Source organism: Fusarium pseudograminearum, chromosome 3 (genome assembly GCF_000303195.2).
Source record: "Fusarium pseudograminearum CS3096 chromosome 3, whole genome shotgun sequence".
In the NCBI taxonomy this organism is placed as follows: domain Eukaryota; kingdom Fungi; phylum Ascomycota; class Sordariomycetes; order Hypocreales; family Nectriaceae; genus Fusarium; species Fusarium pseudograminearum.
The window spans coordinates 3,717,076-3,740,546 of NC_031953.1; the positions used below are offsets into that span (position 1 = coordinate 3,717,076).

The 23,471-nt window shown below is 50.3% G+C and overlaps 6 protein-coding genes across 6 annotated transcripts, besides 4 other annotated features; 3 read left to right on the plus strand and 3 right to left on the minus strand.

The window, feature by feature from the left end:
* Nucleotides 1-473: 473 nt before the first annotated feature.
* Nucleotides 474-2,644, minus strand: FPSE_12244 (uncharacterized protein; the record flags this gene model as incomplete). Its single annotated transcript, XM_009265361.1, has 5 exons — nt 474-825; nt 871-1,169; nt 1,219-2,175; nt 2,234-2,569; nt 2,621-2,644. The coding sequence occupies 5 exons, from the start codon at nt 2,642-2,644 to the stop codon at nt 474-476; spliced, it is 1,968 nt and encodes a 655-aa protein (XP_009263636.1).
* A 553-nt stretch (nt 2,645-3,197) lies between these two features.
* Nucleotides 3,198-3,245: a microsatellite.
* A 1,622-nt stretch (nt 3,246-4,867) lies between these two features.
* On the plus strand, nt 4,868-6,810 carry FPSE_12243 (uncharacterized protein; the record flags this gene model as incomplete). The annotated part of the gene is made up of 3 exons (XM_009265360.1): nt 4,868-5,089; nt 5,141-5,555; nt 5,606-6,810. 3 exons carry the CDS (start codon nt 4,868-4,870, stop codon nt 6,808-6,810), a joined length of 1,842 nt encoding a protein of 613 aa, XP_009263635.1.
* A 634-nt stretch (nt 6,811-7,444) lies between these two features.
* On the plus strand, nt 7,445-8,606 carry FPSE_12242 (uncharacterized protein; the record flags this gene model as incomplete). Its single annotated transcript, XM_009265359.1, has 2 exons — nt 7,445-7,630; nt 7,683-8,606. 2 exons carry the CDS (start codon nt 7,445-7,447, stop codon nt 8,604-8,606), a joined length of 1,110 nt encoding a protein of 369 aa, XP_009263634.1.
* Nucleotides 8,607-9,495: 889 nt separating this feature from the next.
* Nucleotides 9,496-11,197, plus strand: FPSE_12241 (uncharacterized protein; the record flags this gene model as incomplete). The annotated part of the gene is made up of 2 exons (XM_009265358.1): nt 9,496-9,649; nt 9,699-11,197. 2 exons carry the CDS (start codon nt 9,496-9,498, stop codon nt 11,195-11,197), a joined length of 1,653 nt encoding a protein of 550 aa, XP_009263633.1.
* Nucleotides 11,198-11,693: 496 nt separating this feature from the next.
* Nucleotides 11,694-12,368, minus strand: FPSE_12240 (uncharacterized protein; the record flags this gene model as incomplete). The annotated part of the gene is made up of 1 exon (XM_009265357.1): nt 11,694-12,368. The coding sequence occupies one exon, from the start codon at nt 12,366-12,368 to the stop codon at nt 11,694-11,696; it is 675 nt and encodes a 224-aa protein (XP_009263632.1).
* Nucleotides 12,369-13,616: 1,248 nt separating this feature from the next.
* Nucleotides 13,617-13,639: a microsatellite.
* Nucleotides 13,640-13,942: 303 nt separating this feature from the next.
* On the minus strand, nt 13,943-17,278 carry FPSE_12239 (uncharacterized protein; the record flags this gene model as incomplete). Its single annotated transcript, XM_009265356.1, has 1 exon — nt 13,943-17,278. One exon carries the CDS (start codon nt 17,276-17,278, stop codon nt 13,943-13,945), a length of 3,336 nt encoding a protein of 1,111 aa, XP_009263631.1.
* Nucleotides 17,279-18,765: 1,487 nt separating this feature from the next.
* Nucleotides 18,766-18,930: a microsatellite.
* An 851-nt stretch (nt 18,931-19,781) lies between these two features.
* Nucleotides 19,782-19,812: a microsatellite.
* Between the last annotated feature and the right edge of the window lie 3,659 nt (nt 19,813-23,471).

Consider the following 23,471-nt stretch of genomic DNA (forward strand, 5'->3'; position numbering starts at 1 on the left):
CCGTATCCCACCCATAACCACGGCACAGATATAATATAGCATCCGGCTTCGCTTGTCATATTCAGTGCACGGGAAGTGGACAAGAGAAAAACACGGTAGCATTGTAATGTCGCCTGCGCGTATTTCCCCCTCCCCAAGGCAGCCCTGAATGTGGTCTAGCTGCCGCGCGAACCAAGAAAGAAGGTTGAAAGGTCCAAAAGCGCTGCAGAGCAATGGTGGTGTCCACATTGGCCAATTCCAACCCAGCAAAGTGACTGTATGTCGAGTACGCATGTTCTTAAGTCCATTATCGAACTGCGAAAAACCAATTCCTCCTCATAATCATAATACCACCGTCAGACACGACTATACAGCAATGATGGTATTCGAACCTACTATATCCCATCTTGATGCTTCGATTTTGGAAAGGGGTCTGCGCTCTTTTATCCAAGCTCGATGCACTGATGTATGTTGGATAGAGCTGTCGGTTTGGATTACCGGCTTAGGGCGGATCCTACAGAGTTGTCGCGCTCGTGAAGACTGGGTCGGCCGTCTTGCAACTTAAGCGAATCGAGGCGCTTTGAATTGTCCTCGGTGGCAGCGTCGTTTTCGTCTACACGGGGCATGGGTGTGATCTGAGCAGGGGCATCAGCCACTCCGTTGCCGTTGCTTTGTCTCTGCTGGTCCGCCTTTTCACTCAGAGCAGCCCATTTACGCTCACGAAGGGCCTCGCGTGCTGCGGCGCTGTTCTGCTGTTCCGTGTACTCGTGGGAGCAATCGTCGAACAATTGAGGGTTGATCTCCATAAAGAGCTTCATGGCATTATAAACCATTCCATGAATTGTTCTATCCAGTTAGAATCGTATTTTTGAAGGGGGAGAACAAACATACCTGTTCCAATGACCCTTTGAGTTCTCATAGAGGGGAGCAAACATGATGGGAAGGATAATCTCCACGTTGTCGCTGACAAGGTTGCAGAAATACTCGTTGTTCCAGAAGTAAAGGGCACGCTCGGCCACTTGGAAGTGAGGGCTGGCCACGGACTTGGCCAGCTGATGGAACAGAGGTTCTTGAACCTTGGCAAATTCTGCGGGATCCATAACCTCAAAAATATCTTCGACTTCGTTGAGGAACATAACCTCCTTTGTGCTGTTGACCTTGGGCCAATAACGAAGAAGTCCAATAACAACCTGCAAAGATCTGTTAGCTTATGGCATTTGGGAGAGGAGTTCAACTTACATCTTCAGTTAGTGATGCGTCCTTTTCCAGGAATTGCACAATACAGTAAGCAAGCTGAGGGTGGTACATGCTCAGGCTCTTGGGCTTATGCAGAGGCAGTAACACTCTGGTCAGGAAGATCTTGTGCTCCTCCTTGAGAGGTAGAGCAAAACCGTTGATGATGGAACCAAGAATCTCGAGCAGCTCGGCAATACCGTTGAACCGCTCTGTTTCGTAGGTGAATTGGAAAAAGACATTGTTGATAGATCGTCTAATAAAAGATCGGAGGTTAAGGAATTTTCCGTAGATGCGGTGGAGAGTGGTCTTCAAGAAGTCCCGCTCGCGGGGATCCTCGGAATCAAACAGCTCGAGGAGCTGGAGGACGAAGCTATGGTCGATGTACGCCTTGGCGATGTTGGTGTTGAAATCCTGACTCTCGATGAAGCGCAGGAAGAACTCATAAACGACCTGGATATGCGGCCAAGCAACCTCGAGAACGGGCTCGTCCTCTTCAGGGTCGAAGGCCTCGCCCTGGGGGTTTATTGGGGGCGGGATCGGGCGGAACAGGTTCTTGGCAAACATGTCGACAACCTTGGGGTACATGGGCTCAGTAATAACTTGTCGGTTGTTGGCAACGTAATCCAGCAGCTCGTGCAGGGCAAGCCTCTTGATTTCCTTCGACTTCATGTCGCCGCTCGCATCGTTAAAGTCGAAAATAACGTTACACTGGTCAATCTTCTGCATAAAGAGTTCTTGTCGTCGGTTGGGTGGCACTTCGTGGAAACCGGGCAGTTTCTCAAGCTCGCGATGGGCCGAAATGTCGAATCTTGAGGAATGCTGCCTCTTTGGGGTTCGAAGTCCCTCAGGAATCGCATCACGGTTATCTATTCCTCGATGGATCAAGAGCGACTTCTGGCCCGCTTTGGGGGGAGCCAAGTCGTGTGGCATTGTCTCGGCGGCTCCTGGAGGAGGGACATGCTGTGCAGAATCACGGTTAGGGAAAGCACAACGAAAAGGAACAAGGTTAAGTACGTACACCAGGTGTAGGGCTGATAACCACAGTTGGGGGCAGCCGAGAGCTAGAGCTTCCACCGTTGGGGCTTGAGGCGCCTCCAGTAGCAAAGTGATCAGGGGCGTTACCAGCCTGAGTTACATTGGACAAGTTGGAGGGCTGCGAAGCGCCGCCGTGTTCGCTTCCATGATTAGAGCTGTTTTGCGGCTGCTTGTTTCGAGGATCGTTCAAAGTCGACGTGGAGGATGAGGGCGTAAGCACAGGTGACTGATTGTTGTCCCGTGATGAGGGAGACGCGGTACCATCCTTATTATCCTTGTTCTTCTTAGAAGACTTGTTTGGGTCTTTTCCACGCGAAAGCTGGATACATGTTAGCACAGGCAAGTAATCTCAGAGAAGGGAAGGACGTACAACTCTCTGACTGAAGCGCTTCATCTTGTCGGACAACAGTGTGTCGTGCGGAGGGGCGGTTTAAGACGCCCGCTGCTCAACTGTATGAAGCAGTGGGGCACCGGGGCAACGACGTCAGGGGGAAGGGAACGTCGAAGAGGTGACAGCAGATGCGCAAGCAACTGATTGAATGCACCGAAGGGTTGTAGGGATGAATGATGTTGATAGTCGTTGATAGCAGACGATTTCTAGGCGAGAGAAGAGGGGCCGGTCTGGCGAAAGCGTTGTGTTGCTGTCGGGAGCCGGACGAAGAACCGCGAGTGCGAGAGCTGGAGGAGTCGAAGCGGCTCGAGATTGGATGAACCGAGCTGAGGAGGCTGAAACAGCAGCTAATGAAGAAAGACTACTCGAGGGAGCGAAATGCGACGATTGCTCCCATGCAGGAAGAGGACGATAAAGCACTGAACCAGCCAGGGCTGAGAATGGTATTGGGCGACAGTGGGTTATCGTGCGGTTCAATTGATTGTAGTGCTGGTGCAGGTGCTGGTACTTGCGCAGGAGTGGAGGACCAATGCTGGATGGAACTGGGATGGGGGCTCTGTGCTTTGCTGTGCTGTGCTCTGTTCTGCTGAAGCTGCTGTGCTGTCTTGTCTTAGGAGAAGAATCGAAAGTCGAGAAGTGAGGTAGAATAAGAAGAAGAAGAGGAGAGAAATCACAAAGACGCGGCGTGGTCGAGATTCTCACGGCGGCTGCTGAGTCGAGCCTCGTTGTCGTCGTTGAGTGATGGGAAACTTGTCGTAGGTAGGAAGGTAGAGGTAGGTAGTAGTGATCGTTGGGCGCTGGCGAAGAGACAGGTTCTTTGCGGGGGGGAGCTCCTGTTGAAGGGAACGCGCTTCGATTATTGGAGAGGGGAGGTCAGGTCAAGTTGACAATGTTAGTGGGTGGGTGCGTCGGCCACACAATCCCTAACAACTATCTATCCCAGGCGTGCCTGATTAGGTCTTGATATGCTAACTGGCTGAGCTCCTGTTGGACTGACCCTTACTGGGATGGTGCTGGGAACGGGCGGTGAAACCAACTAAATGAAAGGCGCTACAGAGGTGCATTAGGGGATAATGCCCCTCCGAGATAGATGGACCCCGACGCTCAAAAGAGTTGGCACCGATGCAATTTCTAGGATCAATGCGGACAATCATTTAGAAGACATTGGACATCATGCGACTAGTGGTTCACAAAGCTGTACGTCTATCGAATCTGAGGACCCTTGATACGATCACCTCGGAATCCTTGATGGTAAATATCTAGATCTCGACAATCTTCAAATTCAGGATCTGCCAAGATGCAGGCGTCAAGGGAGTGCCACTAGGTGAACGTCGAGCCAGTCACGCGGCCGAAATTACGCTGGGCTGTGCAAGGCGGCGGTTTTACTCGACGCAATGCTTCACATCAGGACAAAGCGGCTTTTGAGTTTGTTCTAGAATAAAGATGAGAAATTCCACGCCTTGGATTGTCGAGTATCACTATTTTTTTTTAACCAGGTTTACTGGGTCCGAGCTGGTGTTGATAGTGATGAGTTGGCAACATTACTCGTAATAGATTACCTGTCTTGGAATCTGGTACAGTCATATACACACAGCCCGCCGGCTAGTATTGGAAGCTGTACGCTCAATTGAAGACTCAAAAAAGATTGACAATTTCCTGATGCCGTATCATGCAACATGTTGAGGTCTCAATGTGTTTGAATCTTCCCTGTTGAGGGTCCAAAACGGCAAGATGCCAGGTCTGAAGCACAGGCCATATGAAGTAGTTCAGCCACAGAAACAGTCTTCGTCTCTCCATTTACCGCACTGTCCTTATCACCTTAAAGGCGCCGGAAGCAGCAGTGCGCATGATCTATCACACTGTGGATATCACAGCCACACCATCGATACAACAAGTGAGAATCACGTCGAAACATCTTCACCATCATGGAACGACTGCAACGGTAGCAAAGTTCTGCTATTATCTTCAATCTCATTTCTTGGGGAGTCAGCAAAAACATACTACATCACCAACTTTTGCATCATTCTTCGTCGTTCTATTCGTAGGACCTGAAACTCTCATTTTACTTCCGCACAAGGTTAGTGTTGGTGTTTAATTGAACCCTGGTTTGTTTTTCTAACATATCCCAATCTCTCACACAGCACAACTTACACCTGCAGAGATCCAGACTCACAATATCGTCTTGTTTCATTAACGAAAACTCACGAATGATTCAAACTGGCTACGATGGAAGTGGATCTATCGTCTGATGAAAACGGCTATGATAGCCTAGACGACGCCCAATTTGAGGATGACCACGGTGAAAGAGCATCTGAGTCTGTACATCCGGATTCAGCTCCTCGATATATGATACCCGAGCGTGTTATTGGTGCTGTCGAGTTTCCTGCAATTGTGGAAAACCCTGACCGAGCTGTCAAGGCGTTTGGTCGCGTTCCCCATCTTCAACATGTAAGAAAAGATTATTATTTACAACCACCCATCTTGCTAACAATATTCTAGGTCTTAGATACGGGGAGGAATTCAATTCCACTTTATCTGGTGCCGGAAGACCCGTTCTTTAAACCCATCATGTCACATAATGCTCGCAGTCACGATGTGGTTCTCAAAGTCACAGTTCCGAAAAGAACTGGACGCAAAAGAAAAAGAGGAACAGATGGACCTTGGGAAGGAGATGTCGAAGTCACCGACGCCCAAGATCAACCGCCTGCAAATGACAAAGTCGCATCTTACGATCGACTAGATGACCCCAAGGTGCTACGTCGAAAAATGGCAGACAATGTCGGCAACTATCATGTTGAAGCTGTGGGTGTGATTCGCAGTACACATCGCTTCCGTGGACTTCACGACTTTTACTGGGACATGTCCAAGTCCAACTTTGCACAACGATACGTTGATCAAGTTCTTCCCGGAGATGGTATGTCGTTTCTGTCTCCTGATCTCTAACAAGATACTAATCTTATGCAGTCGACAAGATGAAGGAGTTCAAGTTTCAGCCTGGAGTTGACAAAGGACCCAATGTCGATATCATCCCACCACCCATGTTCACGCACATGAGTCTTCCTTTCAACTACCAATACTCACAAAACCCATATGTACGAGCCACCGAAGATGGCGGTACGATAAATACCACTGCTGTTAAGCAAGTGGGTTACTTTATCGGTGCAGAAGATCCTGCGCCGACTGAGCCTCAGCTTCACCCCGACATGACCGACCCACGAATGGTGGAAATCATAGCTGAGCTCGAAGACGCATTCGCGGAGCGACCTATCTGGACACGGCGATCATTGCTCAACTATCTTGGGGGCAAGCTTAAGAACTGGAACGAACTCAAGAAATATTTGAACTACGCCGCTTATCAATTCAAGGGAGGTCCGTGGAGAGATGGAGTGGTTCAATATGGTATTGATCCACGAACGGATCCCAAATATCGAATCTACCAAACCCTCATGTTCAAGCTTCCAAAGCAGAAGCGTGCTCAGCGGGGCCAAACGTGGAAATCACTACGCAAAGTCCAAATGGGACCCCTGAAAGAATTCCTGGAAGAGCTTTCCGAGAGCCACGTCTTTGATGGCGACACTTTCCATACCGACGGCAAAGTGTGGCAAGTCTGCGATATCACTGACCCTCTTCTCAAGGAGCTCTTCGAAAACGCCGATATACGCCCAGAATGGGATCCCAGCAGTGGATGGTACCATGGCGGTCTCTGGGCTAAAGTCAAGGCTATCATGAAGACGAAACTCGTGGCCATCCAATTCGACCGACATCTCACCCGGGAAGACTTTGCAATGACTCTAGAAACAGGCGACAAAACGCCAGTCCGGTCAAACCAAGCAACGTTCCACCTGCCACTTCCAAATTTACGACTTACAGATGAGGAGCTGACACAACTCCGGGGACGACAACCAACTAAAAAGAATAAGCACAAGGGCTATAGCGTGCGAGTCAGAGACCCCAACGCAGGACCCAAGAAGGCTCCAGCTGAGGAGACCGCCGGTGTCGCTGCAAATTTGCAAGAGGAGGAGGCTCGTTTGTTGGGGGAGATGGGGTCCGGAAACGAGGATTCTGATGAGGCCGACGAAGACGAGTCCGGTGGCGATGAAGATGACGATGGAGACGAAGATATGCCAGATGAACTGGAATATGACATCGATCCAGAGATGTATGGATGATTTGCCACCAGCGTGACCACCGCCACATTCGACCGAATGACACATATCAGTACTGTGTGAGTATCATTGAAGCAGTGTGCTCTGTCTACTAAGCTATTTGCAACAAATTTACAGCGTATACTGTCTTGGGCAATGCCGGTATCAACAAACGATTCCCGATTGTTCTACCACTAGGAGGCATGATTCCGGTGCGTGCTTCGTCTAAACACACTGCTTTGTCTTGCGGTAAACGTTTTGTTGCGTGTCCCAAGCCTGCTTATTGCCTATAGTACCTAGATAGCTTATCAAGAACCTGATAGACTTACAATCTGCCCGTTTGTTGAGGGGGCGACGATGATTCACTGCTCACGCGCGTTTACTTCCGTTCCTGTGACTGCATGTTGCCTAATGATTTTCTATCCTTTCACCTATAAATTCATTTGCTTTCCTCACGCATGCTTTCGTTCCTTCCGTCTTCTGCTACTACCCGTCACCAACAATCACTTGCCGGCCACTACCTTCACTCATCAAACAACAATCAGCTTGACTGCATCTCCCCGTACGGTCCTTGCACACGGAAACCTTTGCTCTTTCTTTGCGCTTCCAGCAACTAACAATCGTGTAACACAATAACACCTCCCTCCATCTACTTAAGATGCCGTCAGGGACACGCTTTGAAGGAGACTTTTGGTGCGAGCCATGCTCCAAGATTTTCAAGACTTGGGAAGATCTACACACTCACAAGCGCATCATGCGGGCCAACGGCAAAGACCATATTCACTGCAAATTTTGCAGTGCAGACTTCCAAACTGAAGAAGCGGAGGCTACGCACATTAAGCAGGTTTGTTGCCACGTCTTTGCAGCTCTCGAGCGCTGTGCTGATTTTCATCCAGTTCCATCCCCAGGAACAGGACCTTTATTGTTCAGGATGCGGAAAGGGACCCTTCGTTCGAGTTGGTGGTCTCGTATCCCATGTCCAGAATGAATGTACACGCCTCAACAACAAGCTGATTGAGAGTACCCGGGAGAAGAAGATGGAGTTCTCCAATGCTCTTGTGGCAGCCACCAAAGAACCTCTCAAGAGCAATTATGCGGACTTCATGCCATCTGCAAACTCCAAGGCCCCCTCTACCACCAGCTGGGTCGCTGGAGATTCTGCTCGTCCTTTTACGATCGAGCAGAAGGAGTTTCCAAGTCTCGCCACCTCCGGCTCTGGTCCTCAGGCTCGCAACAAGGAGAACGTCAGAGAGAGCAACTGGAACAAAGGGAAGAACCTGTTCCCCCAGGCTCCTGCACCCCAGCGACCTACTCAACAGCAACTTCAGCAGGCCACTGCGCCCAACGCCCGAGCTGCTCATGATCTCTTGAGTGTTCACAATCCCGACCATCCCGACTTCAACGTCGCCCGGTACAGCTGCGAGTATACTGGCAAGTTCAACTGTCCCATGGTAACTTGTACCAAGACCTTCAAGTCGGGCCACGCACTCCTGGGTCATCTTCGATCTGAGGCTCACTCCGAGACCAAGTATCGCTGCCCCTACTGCCTCAACACTTTTGGCTCTCTTACCTCTATCACCCAGCATGCCGAGTCCAACGGTAGCAAGTGCAGGATTCGCGAGACTGACATTTACCGTGCGTACATGGATCAGCTGCTAGGTGGCATGGTTGATGTCAAGGAAAAACACACTGATGGCACCGTCAAATATGAGGTGTGCAAGGACTTCAAGCCCGGACGGGCGCCAGTCAAGGACGAATCCAAAGCCACCCCCGAGTCTTTTGTGAAGAAATCCTACAATCATGAGGATATCCGCTGGTAGACTTTGACGCATGCGTCGTCTCAGGGGATGGAAAAGTTGAGAATAGCCAACTGTAAAGCGGCATGAAATGGATTAGCACAGGCAGCTAGCAGGCTCCAGACATGCAATTAGATGATTTTAAATGGACATTGCAATTAGACACATCCTGAACTGGAAGACTTAGACGTGGCAAATATCGGTGAGGTTTAATGCAAGCCTGTCGTGATGCCAGATATCCTCTTTGATTTACAGCCAGGGGTAATGGAACTCAGCCCTTACGTGGCAAAGGGTCGAGAGAACAAAGAGTAACAAATTGTTCCAAGCTCATCTAGTTAAAGAGTGTGATGTGTCGTATTATACTATTGGTTTTTTCATCTTAGGAATTTTGTACAATATTTAACATACTGAACTTGATAGGTGCTGTAGTGTTGAAGGCATCTTACAGCGGATGTTGTATGGGCATACGCGTTACAGAGGCGGAGCGGAGCGGAGCCACTACTCTGGTGGTGGAACCAATCGCCCCTGATGACCTAAGCTCTACTTTAATTCATTGACAGCGGGCAGTTGTTAATTTACCAGCTTATTACTTTTATTCCTCGACATAACCGATTAATAATTTTGTGTATTTGATGCTCGGTTCAGTTGCGACATAGAGATACGACACGATACGAACACTGCCCCCGTCGATTCATTCATCACCCTAGACTCAAAGTTCGATCCGCTATCGACAACGGCTTCATCCAGAAATCGAAATCGACTAAACGATAGATACCCCTGTGTTCGCTACAATCGAATAACGATATGACGAGGCGTTTCGAATAGAAATTTGAACAATTATCGAACCAGAGATCAGCGCCGAAATAGCTAGATTGGTCCCAGTACTACAGAAATCACAACACAAGCGAGCGCAATGGCGTCGGCTCGTAGGTGGGCGCGCAAAGCCGAGCGTTGCTGTTGTACATTTGCGACGTACTTTCCATTGGCCTTTGTATACGGCTTGACATCATGGGCTGTTTGGGTGGTTGTCAATATCGGTAGCGTCAGTACGAAGAGCTCTTGGATAGGTATGATGGGATCACGAAATTGTCAGAGTTCTGTCTAACAGTTTCGCAGGCACTGGTTCTTCAATAGTAGGCGTCGCACTCTATGTCATGCTCAACTGGTGCTACACTACCGCTGTCTTTACACCTCCCGGCTCGACGACAAATGACATGGGCTATGGTCTTCTACCGACACAAAACACACCCCAAGCCACCTCCTTCACAGTCAAGAGCAACGGCGAGTTTCGATTCTGCAAAAAGTGCCAGGCTCGCAAACCTGATCGTGCTCACCACTGCTCAACGTGCCGACGATGCGTTCTCAAGATGGACCACCATTGCCCCTGGCTGGCGACATGTATTGGATTGCGCAACCACAAGGCCTTCCTCCTCTTCCTGATCTATACGTCTCTTTTCTGCTTCTGGTCGTTCGCCGTGAGTGCATGCTGGGTCTGGTATGAGGCGCTGAACGACCAGGAATACATCGACTCTTTCCTGCCCGTCAACTTTATCATGCTGAGCGTCATCAGCGGAATCATTGGGCTTGTGGTTGGCGCTTTTACATCATGGCATATTCACTTGGCCCGATGTGGGCAGACTACGATTGAGTGTCTCGAAAAGACAAGATACCTCTCGCCGCTACGTAAGACGTACAACTCTGCTCACAACCCCGCCAATGAAGTACCAGAGGCTGCTCGCCATTTTGTCGACTTTCACGCAAATGCTCTACCCGGTATCACACGTCCTGAAGAAGGCGAGGAGCGACGAGAGATGCCCCGATCATACCCCCCTGACGGTTCCCAGCCTGTTCAACTTTCATATGCCCAGCGCGAGCGGGAACAGCGACAAAGGAGATACGAGGAGTACCTCGACGAGCAAGATTCTGAAAAGCTTCCCAACGTCTTCGATCTTGGCTGGAAACGCAACCTGCTACACCTCTTTGGCCCCACCCCCGCGCTGTGGTTTTTCCCTGTCTCCAACACTACAGGAGATGGCTGGACATGGGAGGCAAGCAGCACATGGCTAGAGGCTCGCGATCGACTCTCCGCTGAGCGAGAACAACAACGAGCCCGTGAAGTGAACGCTGGCTGGGGTTCACCGGAAGATATCCCTGACATCCCCGAGCGACCTACAGGCGCAGGAAAACATTACTCTCCCAGCCCAAACCTCGCAGGTCCTAAGACAATGAGCAAAGCCGACCGAGTTCTTGGCCGGGATCCCAACCTATACGCTGATGCAACACAAGACGTACCTATGCAGCGTCTCAGCCCTCGAGGCCGATCAATAGACGATGAGCTAGCAGACCTGGACACCGATGATGAAGACGGTTTCCTCGACGCCAATAACCCCGACAAAGCAGAAGGTGGAAAGTTCAGTCCAAGCTTCACATCTGACTCCCATCGTCGAGACGATGCCGAAGCCCGCGCTCTAGAGGTCGTTACCAACGGAAACTGGGGTCGTGGAGGCGCGAGCGGTATGCTCCGCAAGGGAAGCTCACAGAGCACTCCGACCAGAACGCCCAGCAATCTCAGCCGCTCAGGGACACCCAAGTTCCAAGACGAGGGCGTTGACTAGAAAGTTGTGGGGGTATTTGTGTTTTGCAAAGCGAATGAGAAATGAACGAGGTTCCTCGATGTCTAATGTTTCTTGTCATGAGATGTGGAGTTTCGTTGTGCCGGGTATCCTTTTTTTATTCTCTGGTTTGATATTTCTACCCTTTTATTCTTGGTACAATTTACGTTTATAACTCCCCAAAATTATTGGAATCTTAGTTGGCCGATCATGTGTGCGAATCTGACTTATCCAGTGCTAGTTATGTCCCTCAATCGTGTGTATTCAAGGGTGTATCTACTGATGCGCTCGCCAAGCGTGACTCGTGTGATCTGTGACAACTGCCGACTTGAGATCGTCCACGTTTACACGATCTACAAGACCAACACCCCTTGACAATCGCTTACCAGTCAATGTTGCACTGTCGGAGGGTTTTCACCGCCAATCTCAGCTTTTAAGCCAGTCATTATGACAACCCTAGGGTCTGTTTCACGCACAGCAGGCCCATACGTCCTTGCTTTTAGAACGCTGGGTTTACTCCCTCGTGGTCTGGATTCTCGGCGTGTGCCCGCAGCAGAATACCGGGCCAGCTTGCAGCAGGAAATTTGTCGTCATTGGGCCAAGTGAGACTGTCCGCTTGCGGGATCTTCTTGGCCTGCTTGACCACGGCGTCGCCTAGGGCTTTCTCGGGGTCTAACCTCGGCAGAAACCCCTCTATCTCTTTGCAATACTCGCCAACTCCAATGCTTCTTCTGTACTCGTCGGACCCAAAGTCAGACCGGACAGCGAGTCGAATCAGTCGAGAGAGTGGGTCGATACGCTCTGCTATGCCGGGAGACGTATGCACTGCAATAGCCGTCCAGACTTGATGCGCCTCGGCTTCCGAGTAGCCGTGTTTGATGAGATGGTCTTTCGCACAATCAGCGGAGCATATCTCGAAGCGCTGCGTGCCATTGTAGAGGTGGCTCGCTCCAGCGTCGTGGAGAATAGCCGCTACGAATAGGAGCCCAATCTGCCCCTCAGAGACAAAGGGAGAGGCCTCTTTCTTGGCAAGAAATCGGGCCAGCAGATAAACCCGAAGAGAGTGGTTCAAGATGGGGACAGACAGTGCCTCTCTAGCGAGATCAAGGGCTTTATGACAGGCAAGGTTGTCAGGGACCATGTCAAGGACCAGGGCGCTTATGTCTGATGACATAGTTGTTGTTCGTTCAGAAATCGCCGTTTCGAAATGATTTAAACGATATGGTGATATCCCATGCTGGGAACATGGAGGCTATCACAGTGGGGCAGAATACTACATGGTCTAGGTATAACCGCTGACAAAGCCCAGCATCAACAACAACAACACGTTTGATTGCAGCCATTATCCCGAATCAGATATCTGGATGGCCTCATTCCAAACGGAAAATCTTTCCCCCCTTGGTATGGCACCATTCATCTCTTGCAACAACGCACACCCCCCAAACAACGACGATCTTGTGGATCAGCGCTGGGGGGAAGGGGGGGACCCTGCGGGGAAGACAAGATGAACCTGGAATGAAGAATGTCAACGTCGCTAATATCTACATAGTGCTAGTGGTGAAGATGAGATACATCTAGCATCGTCATAGGGGATAGTGGCAGTTTTAGTTGTGGAGGTTAGTCTGTAGATCCTGAGTCGTGAAACAGGGGTTCGAGACGAAGCTATACAGACGAACTGAACAAAACAAGCATCCAATTCACGTAATGAGAGATGATGTTCGTCATGGTTCCAAGAACCGTTCATTTCTAAGTACCTACCCCTCTGTTACCCCTTATCTCTCTACATGCCTTGAAGATCAAGGTCCGTTGTCAATCTCCAATTTGCGGGGTGATCTAGTCCTTTCGGCGAGCTACAGGTATGTATGTGTACAGTATATCATGATTTCCCTACGCCGATCCCGTTGTTACACTCAAGAGGCCTCAAACCCACATTCGGTTTGTCAATGACACTTAGCCTAAGATGTCATCTCTCGTGAAACTTGAGACGACATGAGGTGTACATTTCGATATCACAGAGAACGAAAAGGTTGTGGGTCAAGAATAAAATGCTTTCAGCAGAATAGAGATGTTTCCCAAGTGTTTGGTTTCCCCTGCCTTGTGCCGATCTATAATACGTGAATCCGGTTTCCCAGTGCAATGCTAGTTTCCTGACGCTCCCAAAAAATCACGGCCAAGCGTGGTGTATGCAGACTCCTTTTTTCATTCCCGTTCCTGTCCCTGTCCATTGAAGCGGCTACCCTGCCGCAGTAATAATATAAACATAGAATCCCGATAATGACCAACACCATCCACGCTAAAGGGGGTATTTCTCCTTCTTTAAGTGTTTTTGTTTTCATGCGCCATGTTTTGAACAAAGGAAATCGTTGTGTACCAAATGGTACCTCGAAGGGTTATTCCAACGCTTCAACCCGTTCTTGATGTAAAAAGAAAAGAAAAGAAAAGAAAGTAAGACAAGCGGCGCTGGTTCCCGACATCATCAAGTCACAGGTCCCTTCAGGTCCATCGCGTATATCGCGCCAGGATCCTCCTGGGATCATGGAGAAGAAAAAAAAAGATGTGTGACAAAGTCAGAAGATGACTGCAGAAGTCCAGTGCCGTGGATCCTTGTCGATAGAGACCCGTGTGGTGTCCAGATCCAGCTACGTCGAGCTCGGTATCGATGGAATCAAGAAATGAAATGGTAAAATTATATCCAAGAAAGTTCAAAAGGTGTTCGTACAGATGAGATGAATATTACTCATTCAGAAATCAATAGCTGTCAAAGCTCGTCTTCTCGGAGCTAGACTTTTCGATAGTACTTTTAGGGCTGGTGTTCATGCGGCTAAAGACCTTGCCGCCGAGTCGGTTGAGTTTGTTTCCGTCCTGAACACGGCGAGGAGCTTCCATAAACTTCTTCTCGACCGAGTCGATCTTGATCTTGCAAAAGAGCTTGGAGAAGAGATACTGGTCGCCAGCGTGGTTAAGAAGAGGCAGGGTGCGGTAACCCTGCTTGAGGTTGGTGAGTTTGGCGGTATAAGTGGCAACGGCTGGGCGCTCGTTGTAGCTCTCGCCATCGTTGGAGAGCTTGACCGACCAGCGAACGAAGATCAGGTCGGGGTGCTTGGTGGTGACCGTGTATTTCATCGTCCTGTCAAACAGGGGGTTGAAGCCGTTCTCGCGGATGACATCGGTCTGATACTTGAGAGGTGTATCGTGCTCCAAGACCAGGTTAGAATCGGCCTCCTTCTTATCGCGCTTGTCGTTGGCATGGAAGACCTCGACCTCCACATAGGGGTCCATGGACTTGTTCGCAGGCAGGTTGGCAGGTCGCATAAGCTGCTGGGCAGAGATGACATCGATGGTAAAAGAGATAACGGTGCGCTCCTTCTTGCCCTCGGCAATGTCCGCGTTGTATGGCAGGACCTGGATATCTCGGAGTTCGGCGGGCTTGAGAACGTATCCAGAAGAGTCCTTACCATCAAACATGGCACGGTTAAGTTGCATTCCAAGGTCAAAAGTCTGCCAGTTAAGGGCGGCCATCTGAACCCCGCGACGCCAGTAGTTGAGAGGATCGAAGTTGTTGGAAGTGATGCGAGTTCGGTCGGGGTAGACTCGCATCATGTAGCGCATGTTGTGGATATCGAGGGCCATCTTCTGGTCCTTGGCGCGAGAGTGCTTGGCAAAGCTCGACTCCATGAAAGAGAAGATGTGGTTATACTGCTTCGCATCGACAGTGTCGAAGCCAGAGAACTTGACTCCAGCACAGTAAACACCGAGGTCACCAAGAACCTTGACGGTCTTGTTGTGGACCTTCTTGACTGGCTGCTCAGAAACACTCTCGTTGTCGCTTGTGCTGCTGCTCAGCATGCCCTGAACTTGGCCCTCAGTAATGGTGTTGACTCGAGTCTTGCTGACCAATCTTCGAGATGAATGGCTGGGAGTAAGCATGGGGCTCTGTGGCAGAGACTGAGAAGGCATCAGAGGAGTTCCATCAGGAACAGAAGGTCGCATCATGGGTGAGTTGAGGCTGTTACCTCGGCGTCGACCACGGAAGTCATTGCCAGCGGTGACAGGCTCCTCCTTGATCTGAGGCTTCTTGACCTTGATGAGGACACGCTCCATAAGCTCTGAGGGGGTGGGAAGCTTGTCGGGGAAGGCTTCTAGGGTCTCTGTGACAAGCCTTGAACCGAAGGACTCCTTGATGATCTCAACCATTGTCGCCTGCTGGGCCGGGCTGCAGTGGACCTCGAGAGAAATCCAGAGGGGGAACTTGGACTTGACGAATGCGTACTTGTTGATAGTTGTCATGACCTCCTTGAAGCTAATCGAGGTTGTCATGGTACGGCCGTGGTTGACTTCGGGCTGGCCGTTGTAACCATCCCAACAATCAACCTCGACACATCGGCAGCCACGGGCAAGCGCTGAGATGTAACCCTCAACGCTTGATTGACCAGCGACTTGTCGACCGAGAAGGTAGGTGTTGTGAGAGCTAGAGATGTAGTACTCGTTCATTGGGCGGTCCAAGACAATGTTTTGAGGTTCGGGCTGGATGACCTCGTTGTCTTCTGAAGTCAAGAAGCCAACGAAGGCGGCTTCAGTCATGATCTCAACATTCTCAGGAAGGTCGGCCTCGGTGCTTCGGTATTGGCGACAGAATCGAGAAAAGAGCTTCTCCCAAGCGGTACGGTTAGAATCAACATCCTCACCCTGGTCATCGCGTAGAAAAGTAAGAAACTCGGACAAAGTAAGACCAAACTCAGGGTTCGCAGCAATGTTTCGAATAATTCGCTGCACGTCGTTGCGTTGCTTCATGCGGCGCACAAAGTCCTTGAACTCTCTAAAGTTGAGCTTTGATCGTCTTCGAGAATCGGATAAGTGGAAGTTAACTTCAAGGGTTGATGATGAGCTGTAGATGTGAAGGTTCTGGCAAACACGCTTTACACCAGCAATGTTCATCTCCTCCTGGTCAGGAGTTCGGACCTGGTCACCAAACTCCTTGGCCATTTCGGTCTGCCAGTACTGGGCAACAGCACGGTCGTTGAATGACATCAACGATGTCATAAGTTGCTGTCGGTATCTCAACATAGCGTCTAGGAACTCGGTCCATAGAGATAGGGTGTTTGGGTTATCGGTAACAATGTGTAGAAATCTTGTCTTTGAGCTTTCGGGAACATTGTAAATAATAGTGAACCAAACAGGGAAGTAGAATTCAATGTGTTCGGAAAGCCCATAGTCGTGGATGTACTGCTGGATGTCGGTCCCTGTTCGGATCTCCCTGATTTCGTCGACGTGAAGAGATTTTTGAGGACGGCTTGGATCCCAAGAGAGTTTGTTGGACTCAGTCTCGTAAACAAGGCTGATCCTCTTTGGTCGACTTTTCTTGGACACCTTCTTCACCGGGCACCCATTGCGTAGCTCGGCAGGGAGCACTGGGCCAGCCATAGCTCCAGCACTTGCACTGATTGAGCCATGGGTGCTGTTGGCGGATGATGTGTAGTTAGCGCCGTCAAGACCGACCATAGACATGGAGTCGTCAGGAACAAACTCCTCATCTGTGTCTGTCAGGGCGCTGTTCTCTTGTGGTGCTGTAGCATTGCTGTCACTGCGACGTCTGAGGATGCTAGGGCCAACGCTTCCATCGCGGCTGGCAGGAGCGCCGGAAGATGGTCGTCTTCTGCCGGCAAAGCGTTGAGCTCGGTTCGAAAATCGGCGAATAAGACCTCCCTTGCTGTTGTTGGCCACTTCGGACATGGCATTGTACCCGAGAGAGTTGGTGCTCGTCTTCCTGGAGAGCACAGATTCAGGCAACTGGAAGCTAGAAGGGAAAGCCTCCTCCTCCCGACCTCGCATGGGCTCAGGTGAGGCCTGGACGGAGGAGTATGTGGTTAGAACAGCAGTGTCGGGCGACATGATTGGTGAGCCTTGTTGTGAGTTTGAGGTTCCTGTTGAAGCACTTGTAGCTGACATGGGAATGGGGACTGGTTGTGTTTGTGATGGAAAGGATGTCTGGACCTGACCAAGTTGAGAGCGTGTTAATGAGGACATTTCGGATAAGTTGTGAGTTGGTGGTGTGAATTTTGAATCGTGGACAAAGTTGAAAGACATGGTCGTGCTGAGTGGTGATTACACTATAAGGGCGAGACGGGTAGCATTCGAAGGTTGCATCGACATATATAAAAGCTCAGTCAGAATGGGGAGCCATGGTGGAACGTCTGGCTTGGAAGTAACGATAAGACACGCGAATTGCGGGGAAGACGCTGCGGTAAGTCGATCCCTCGTGGAGTAGCTGTCAACCTGGGGTGCAGCCAGTGTGAGGTAGGATGCTGTGAAGGTCCAGGGCAGTGACAATCGCACGTAATAAATGCAGATGCAGGGACAACTGAGGTAGCCTGGAGGTGCTGCCGGGTGGGACGCAAAAGTGCAGTGAGGTCGAGCAACAGGCGGATGACTAGGTAGGTCCTGACAAGGCCGATCCGAGGCGTGATGATGTGCCAAGTTCGCAGCAGCGTGGTGAGCTGGCAGAGGGCGGGATATGCAGGTGGCTCCTTTTGGGGTGCCTTGGGGTCGCTGGATCAAGTAAAACAGGGCGTTCCTCTTTGACAGGCAGAGAGCTGCAGCACAGCGCAGGGCTCCTGGTCCAGGTGATGAACGGTGTGAATGAATGGATATTCGTCAAGAACCACCGGGTTGGGGTAGCTTAAGCTACAGACACGTTCGTCGGTAGGTAGAGTAATATAGGTCAACACCAACACAACGTCCTGCGCTTGGTCGGTCCTTTATTTCAAGGCGATGAAACCCGAAAATGTCGATTTGGTACAGTAATCCGTTATGACAAAAACGATAGGGCGCAATTCGAATAGCGAAATGAAGCAAATTCCGAGAGGCCGCGGGTTATTGTCGTAAAAGTGCAACAAAAAATCGAGGTTCGAGGTCGGAATGGCTGAGTCACCCAAAAACGTCAAGACAAGGCAACGCGACAGTGGTGGGAATAGTCAGTCTAGTAGGTAGGCGCAGGCTGTCGCAAGTTGGTAGGCGAATTGCAATTGGATTGCAGTTTGTTCTCGTGTATTCGGCGGGTGAATTTGAGCAGCGTTGAACAAGAAGAGTATTTCGTCCGTATCGTGCAGAGAGTCAAAAGGATTTCTTTGAAGAAACAAATTGCTATGGCAGACAAGAAGTGAGAAAGGTGAAGAGGTAGGTTTGGGTTGTCAATGAAGAAAGTTGGTGGTGGAGCGGGAGGGGTAGAAAAGATAGTTGGGACGGTAAGGGGGGGAGTCCCAGTAGTAATAAGTATCTTGGGGCGGGTGGTTGTGGATGATAGAAGGTTGACAGTCCAGCAAGTTAACCAGAAGGTTTAAAAAAAGATAGAGAAGGAAAAAAAAAGGCAATTCCCTGCTGGTAGACTTGCAAGGGAGGGAGAGGAAGAAGAGACCAAAGTATGATGGCGTCCTTTTTTGGCGCGCGCTGGAGCGGGCGAGACTTTGTATGATAGAGAGGGAAGGGGGGGGCAGAGAGGCTAACGTCAAGAGAGCTAGAGGCAGAAAAAGAAGACGTGGGCAGAAGAAGAGTCTTGTAGTTATGCGACGCTGCTGTGCGCTGGGTGCTGGGTCGGGTGCTGATGCTGACCTATGCTGGCTGGTGCTGGTGCTGGTACTGGTGCTGGTGCTGGTGCTGGTGCTTGACTGGGCTGCTGGGCTGGGCTGATGCTGGCTGGGCACCTTGGGCTTGGATTCTTGGGCTGCTGCCCTGGGGCCGGGAAATTATGGGTGGCAGAGGGGGGTGAGGGGAGGGGCGTCGCTCAGAGCAAGCCAGTCAAGAGGGTTCGAGTGTGTGTGTGTGTGTTTTTCATCTTCCCTTTCTTTATTTGGACCGTCTTTACTTGACACTTACTTTAACTCGAGTTGATCTCTTGTGTCAGTCAATGCCTGCTTTGTCCTGCCCAGCACTGTAAGGCCCTGTGTGTACGACTTGGCGAGTCGGGTCGGTTGAGCGTCTGTGTGAGCTTCACTAAGCCTTAGTTCTAAACAGCCCACCAAGGTCTCACCTCAGTCAGTGCCCGTGCTGGTGCTGGTCCCTGTAACAGAACAGATATGTACACCTCTGTCCTGTCTACACCTCACTTTTACGGATACTCGAATCTGATCCGTTGTCAATCTCAAGTCAGGAGGGAAGTCTGAGCGAGGGCGAGGGTATGCATAGGATGATGACCACGACCATGACCACTGATTGATTGATTGATTTGATATCCCTCTGACTGGGATTCGAGAGACTGGGGGTTGTACTGCTGTGCTACGCTGCACTACACACTCAACTCACAGGCTGAGAACTGCCAGCAAGTCAGAGACCGGGGTGCGTATCCGTAGTACAGCCCTTTTTTTTCTTCTACTGTAATTATTTTTTCCCTTTCCCTCACAATTTTTACTGTGGACGACAGGTAGACCGGGGTGGATACTGGAGAGACTGGGGGAAGCGACAAGGGGGGAGGGGTGTATGATTTTCATCCGTTGCAACTTGATAGAGTGGAGTTTCCATGGTCAAGGTCAAGGGGGAGGCGAATAGTTGGGCCCTTGACCGTGGTGCGAAAGCAAATGCATGTCCTCCTTATGCAGATGCGATGCGATGCGATGCGATGCGGTGCGGTCCAACGCTGGACGCACTCGCTCAGACTTGACTGTTACATGATACATACGGTACAAGGGGGAAGCGAGACAGGCTCGTAAAAGATTGAGTTGGCGAGTATCCGTAGGCAGTAGAGTTTAGCAAGCGAAAACCGGCCTAATGCACCACATTAACTCATCAACTCTGATGAAATCCTCCGAGGTCTGCCTAGCTGTTTTCGATGTACCAAAAGTGCACATGACCAAAGCCTAATGTCGTTACAGGACGATGTCTCGAATAAGAGATTGACCGACATACCACGCGAGACTATTGTGATATACATGGACTGATACGGTCAACTTCTCTTCGCCGGTCAAGTCTCAAGAACAGGGCGAACGGACCAACCCACCAAGCAATTGGGAGAGACAAGGGCTGTGAGAAAGGGGGGAAAGAGTCATGCCAGTTGATGATGGACAAGACGGTTACACGGAAAGTGAATACAGAACTAGACTCGGAAAACGTAACATAGGCCAAGATCTCAACCAAGAACAAGCGTCGTCAACGTACCAGGGATAGGCCAACATGTCGAAACAAAGCAGAGCAGAGCAATGGACTGGACTGGGCCCGACGGGATACTTACTTGCTTGCTTGCCTTTGGTTAGCTTACCCTGTCTTCCTTCAACTATGGTCTAGCCAAGAGATGAAGTCAAAGGGCGAGATATGAAGGGAAGGGAAGGAAACTCTTGGAAACCACCAGAGGATGTCCAGGCTATGCCTGTGGGAATCAGAAATTAGATACGCTGATGCCTGTATCCGATATGGGGAACCGGAACGTACATAGAAGAATAACGACGATGGATCTTGGACTATCCTACCCTCTCTCTTGCTGTCCCCTGCTGATTTGACAATACGTATATGCGTGCCTCCGTGGGACTCCGGGAACCGTTGCGCGCTGTAAGTTTAGTGTGCCCAGCTCTTATTGGCGTTCGGCAGTGGGTTTGGCCTGTGGCTTTGTGGTTGTGCTATGATTTGCTTCGGGGGGCTTCGGCCATCAAACAGACCTACGCTGTGGACCATGGATGGGTAGTAGACTAGATGGAATAGTGTGGCTCACACCGTTTTCTTTCACTTTCCCCTCTGTCGGCCCCTTTTCTGTCCTTTCCAAGGCCCAATTTATGAAGGCTGACAGAAAAGGCGAAGGCGACTGCTCCACTGGCGTACTTCTGACTTCTTGTCTGTCCGGAGTGCGGCAGTGCGCCGTAATGCCAAACAACATTTTGACCTTTAGGCTAACGGCCAACCATTCAGAGTGGGTACACGCCATTTAGTATTATTATTATTATCATCATCATCATAAATCATCATGCTGGCGATTGCGTTTTCATGGTTGTCGATGATGCTTTGTGCGATGGCCTCGGCAGCTCAACACACCTCTGGTCTTACTCTAGGATATGCATGATTTGCACATCCCTCTGTCAAGTCTCAATGCTCCAGCGCATGAAAGAGTCATGTTGATCCAGGGTTCCGTCCCAAGGGAGAGCCGGCGGGTTTGTAGTAAGAGATGGAGATGAGCGCCGCCGGATCCGAGAGGTCTGAGCTGCACACCTTTTTGCCCGCAAGCCGATCATAGAACGGGACAACGTGTTGGTGCAAATCCAATTTCTCGGTCATGCCATAACAATCCAAGATGTGCACCCTCCGTTCCTGACTAACGGGCTTGTCTGAACAGGAAATGAAAAATATAGGTTTATGCCCAGATAGTCTGAACACCTCTGACAGCTAGGCACTTGCGATAAGTCTGGTTGGTCGTGATGTGACCTTTTGATGATGAGTACCCAGCCAAGAATGACGATGCATACAAAGTCATCTCACCCTCCTTGGCATCTCTGTAAAGGGTTATCAGCACGGAAAAGTTTTTTTCTTTCCTTTTTTCCCCCCCAAAGACAACAACGATCGAGCATTCAATGATCACGATGGGAACATAGGGAACCAGACCGGATACGGGCAGGACGAGAGGGGCAGGGTGGTGAAAAAGTCTATGGTATGGGTTGGGGTTGGCCTATTTTTTTCCTTCACCATCTTTTTTTTTAAGCGTTGGCTTTTGGCCTAACAAACAAGCTTGGTGACAGGTCTTACCTTCACTCAGCCAAGTAACCTAGGTCGGTTATTTGTTTGTTTGTTTGGCCGTTTCGTATTATCGCTGTGTCTTTGTCGGCACTTTTTCCCTTCTTGGCACAGGCGCAGCATTTCTGTTTGTCCCTAGCTGTTTGAGACCCTTTGAAAAGATGGTCACGAGAGGACACAGCAGGGGAGAAAAGCGGAAAGTCAAAGAATATCGACAGTAACCAATGGCTCCTCAACTTGCTTGGCCCTGTGAGTGGACAGAAAAACAAGACGAGGACAAGCTCGGCTAGTGACCTGTCGGGCCAAGTCTAGCAATCTTGGGATGATTTACGAGCCGGTGAGCAGACCATTCCGGTTCAAGGAGTCATTGACAGTAACTGGTCCGCTCGATAGTGGTCGGAACCGCGACCCGTCGCTATTAAACTTGTATAGCTGCAGAAGAAAGAACAATTCCACGACAGGGGAATCTCGCGACGAAAAAAAACCTCCAACGCCCGCCAATATGCTATGGTACCCTTCTACACACCCAAACTTGTGTGTCTAGGTGGTACCTCTATTTCTCGCTTCGGCAGACGGCTAACCATGTGCCCGGTGTCGGTCAGAGCAACAGGGCTACCAATCAGTCGTCACAGATCACAGGCAGCCCTTCCTTCGGTCTGCGGGCAGATGTGAAAACCTGGTACCTGTGTCGTGCAGTGTACATACGTGGGCGATGACTCAATTTCTATGCCAGCGATTTAACTTTGCCGGCCACATGAGAGCCACATGCAAGACCTCACCTCTGATTAATCATGGCGCAAGTGCAGGCTTAAGCAACAGAGCAAAAGTGCCACAAAGATTCGCGTCGTTGCATTAGGGGCTGATGAACCTCGACGGCGTGTGTCCAACTCGGCATTGCCCTCTGCCCCTGCCTCAGGCCCTCAGCAGAAGACTGGCAGCTCATAGTGCGTGCAGCGTAGCGTCGCGTCGCGTTGGCCATGCTAGGCATTTGAGCCTCCTCGATACCATGACCTCAGTCTGACACGATGTGTGGAGCGTTAATGTCCAGTCTGTCTCCAGTCTCCAGCCAACCCAGAGCGGAGGTAAATTAGCCCCCTTGAAAGGAGCCACCGTCACGGCCATGAACCGAAGGATATGAAACGAGGACAGCGATGATTTAGATCGACTCAATAGCCGATATTGAAGTCTTAGAAGCGGATTTCCTGCCTGCTCGCGATTTCATATGATCAAGATGCGATCAGATCTTGTGGATATCTACCTAGACATGCCTTGGAATCTAGGACTCTAAAACCCTGTTAGATTGCACTGCTCTGTTATGCTTCCATCACTTGGCCCAAAGGAAGGAGCGCCGGCCGTTGCCAGATCCAACCTTCCGCTAAACAATCACCAGCCTCAGTATCTACAATTAGAATTCACTACGCATTAGCTGCAGAGCGTAGCCAGATTCCTCTACTAGCTTGTTCCTGGCATCTGAATCCTCCTTGTCAACGTTCATGTCAGTCAGCATTACATCGCTTCATTTTGAGTTGATGGAGATAATCTCATCTATCATGGGATTGTATTCTCCCCCCCCCCC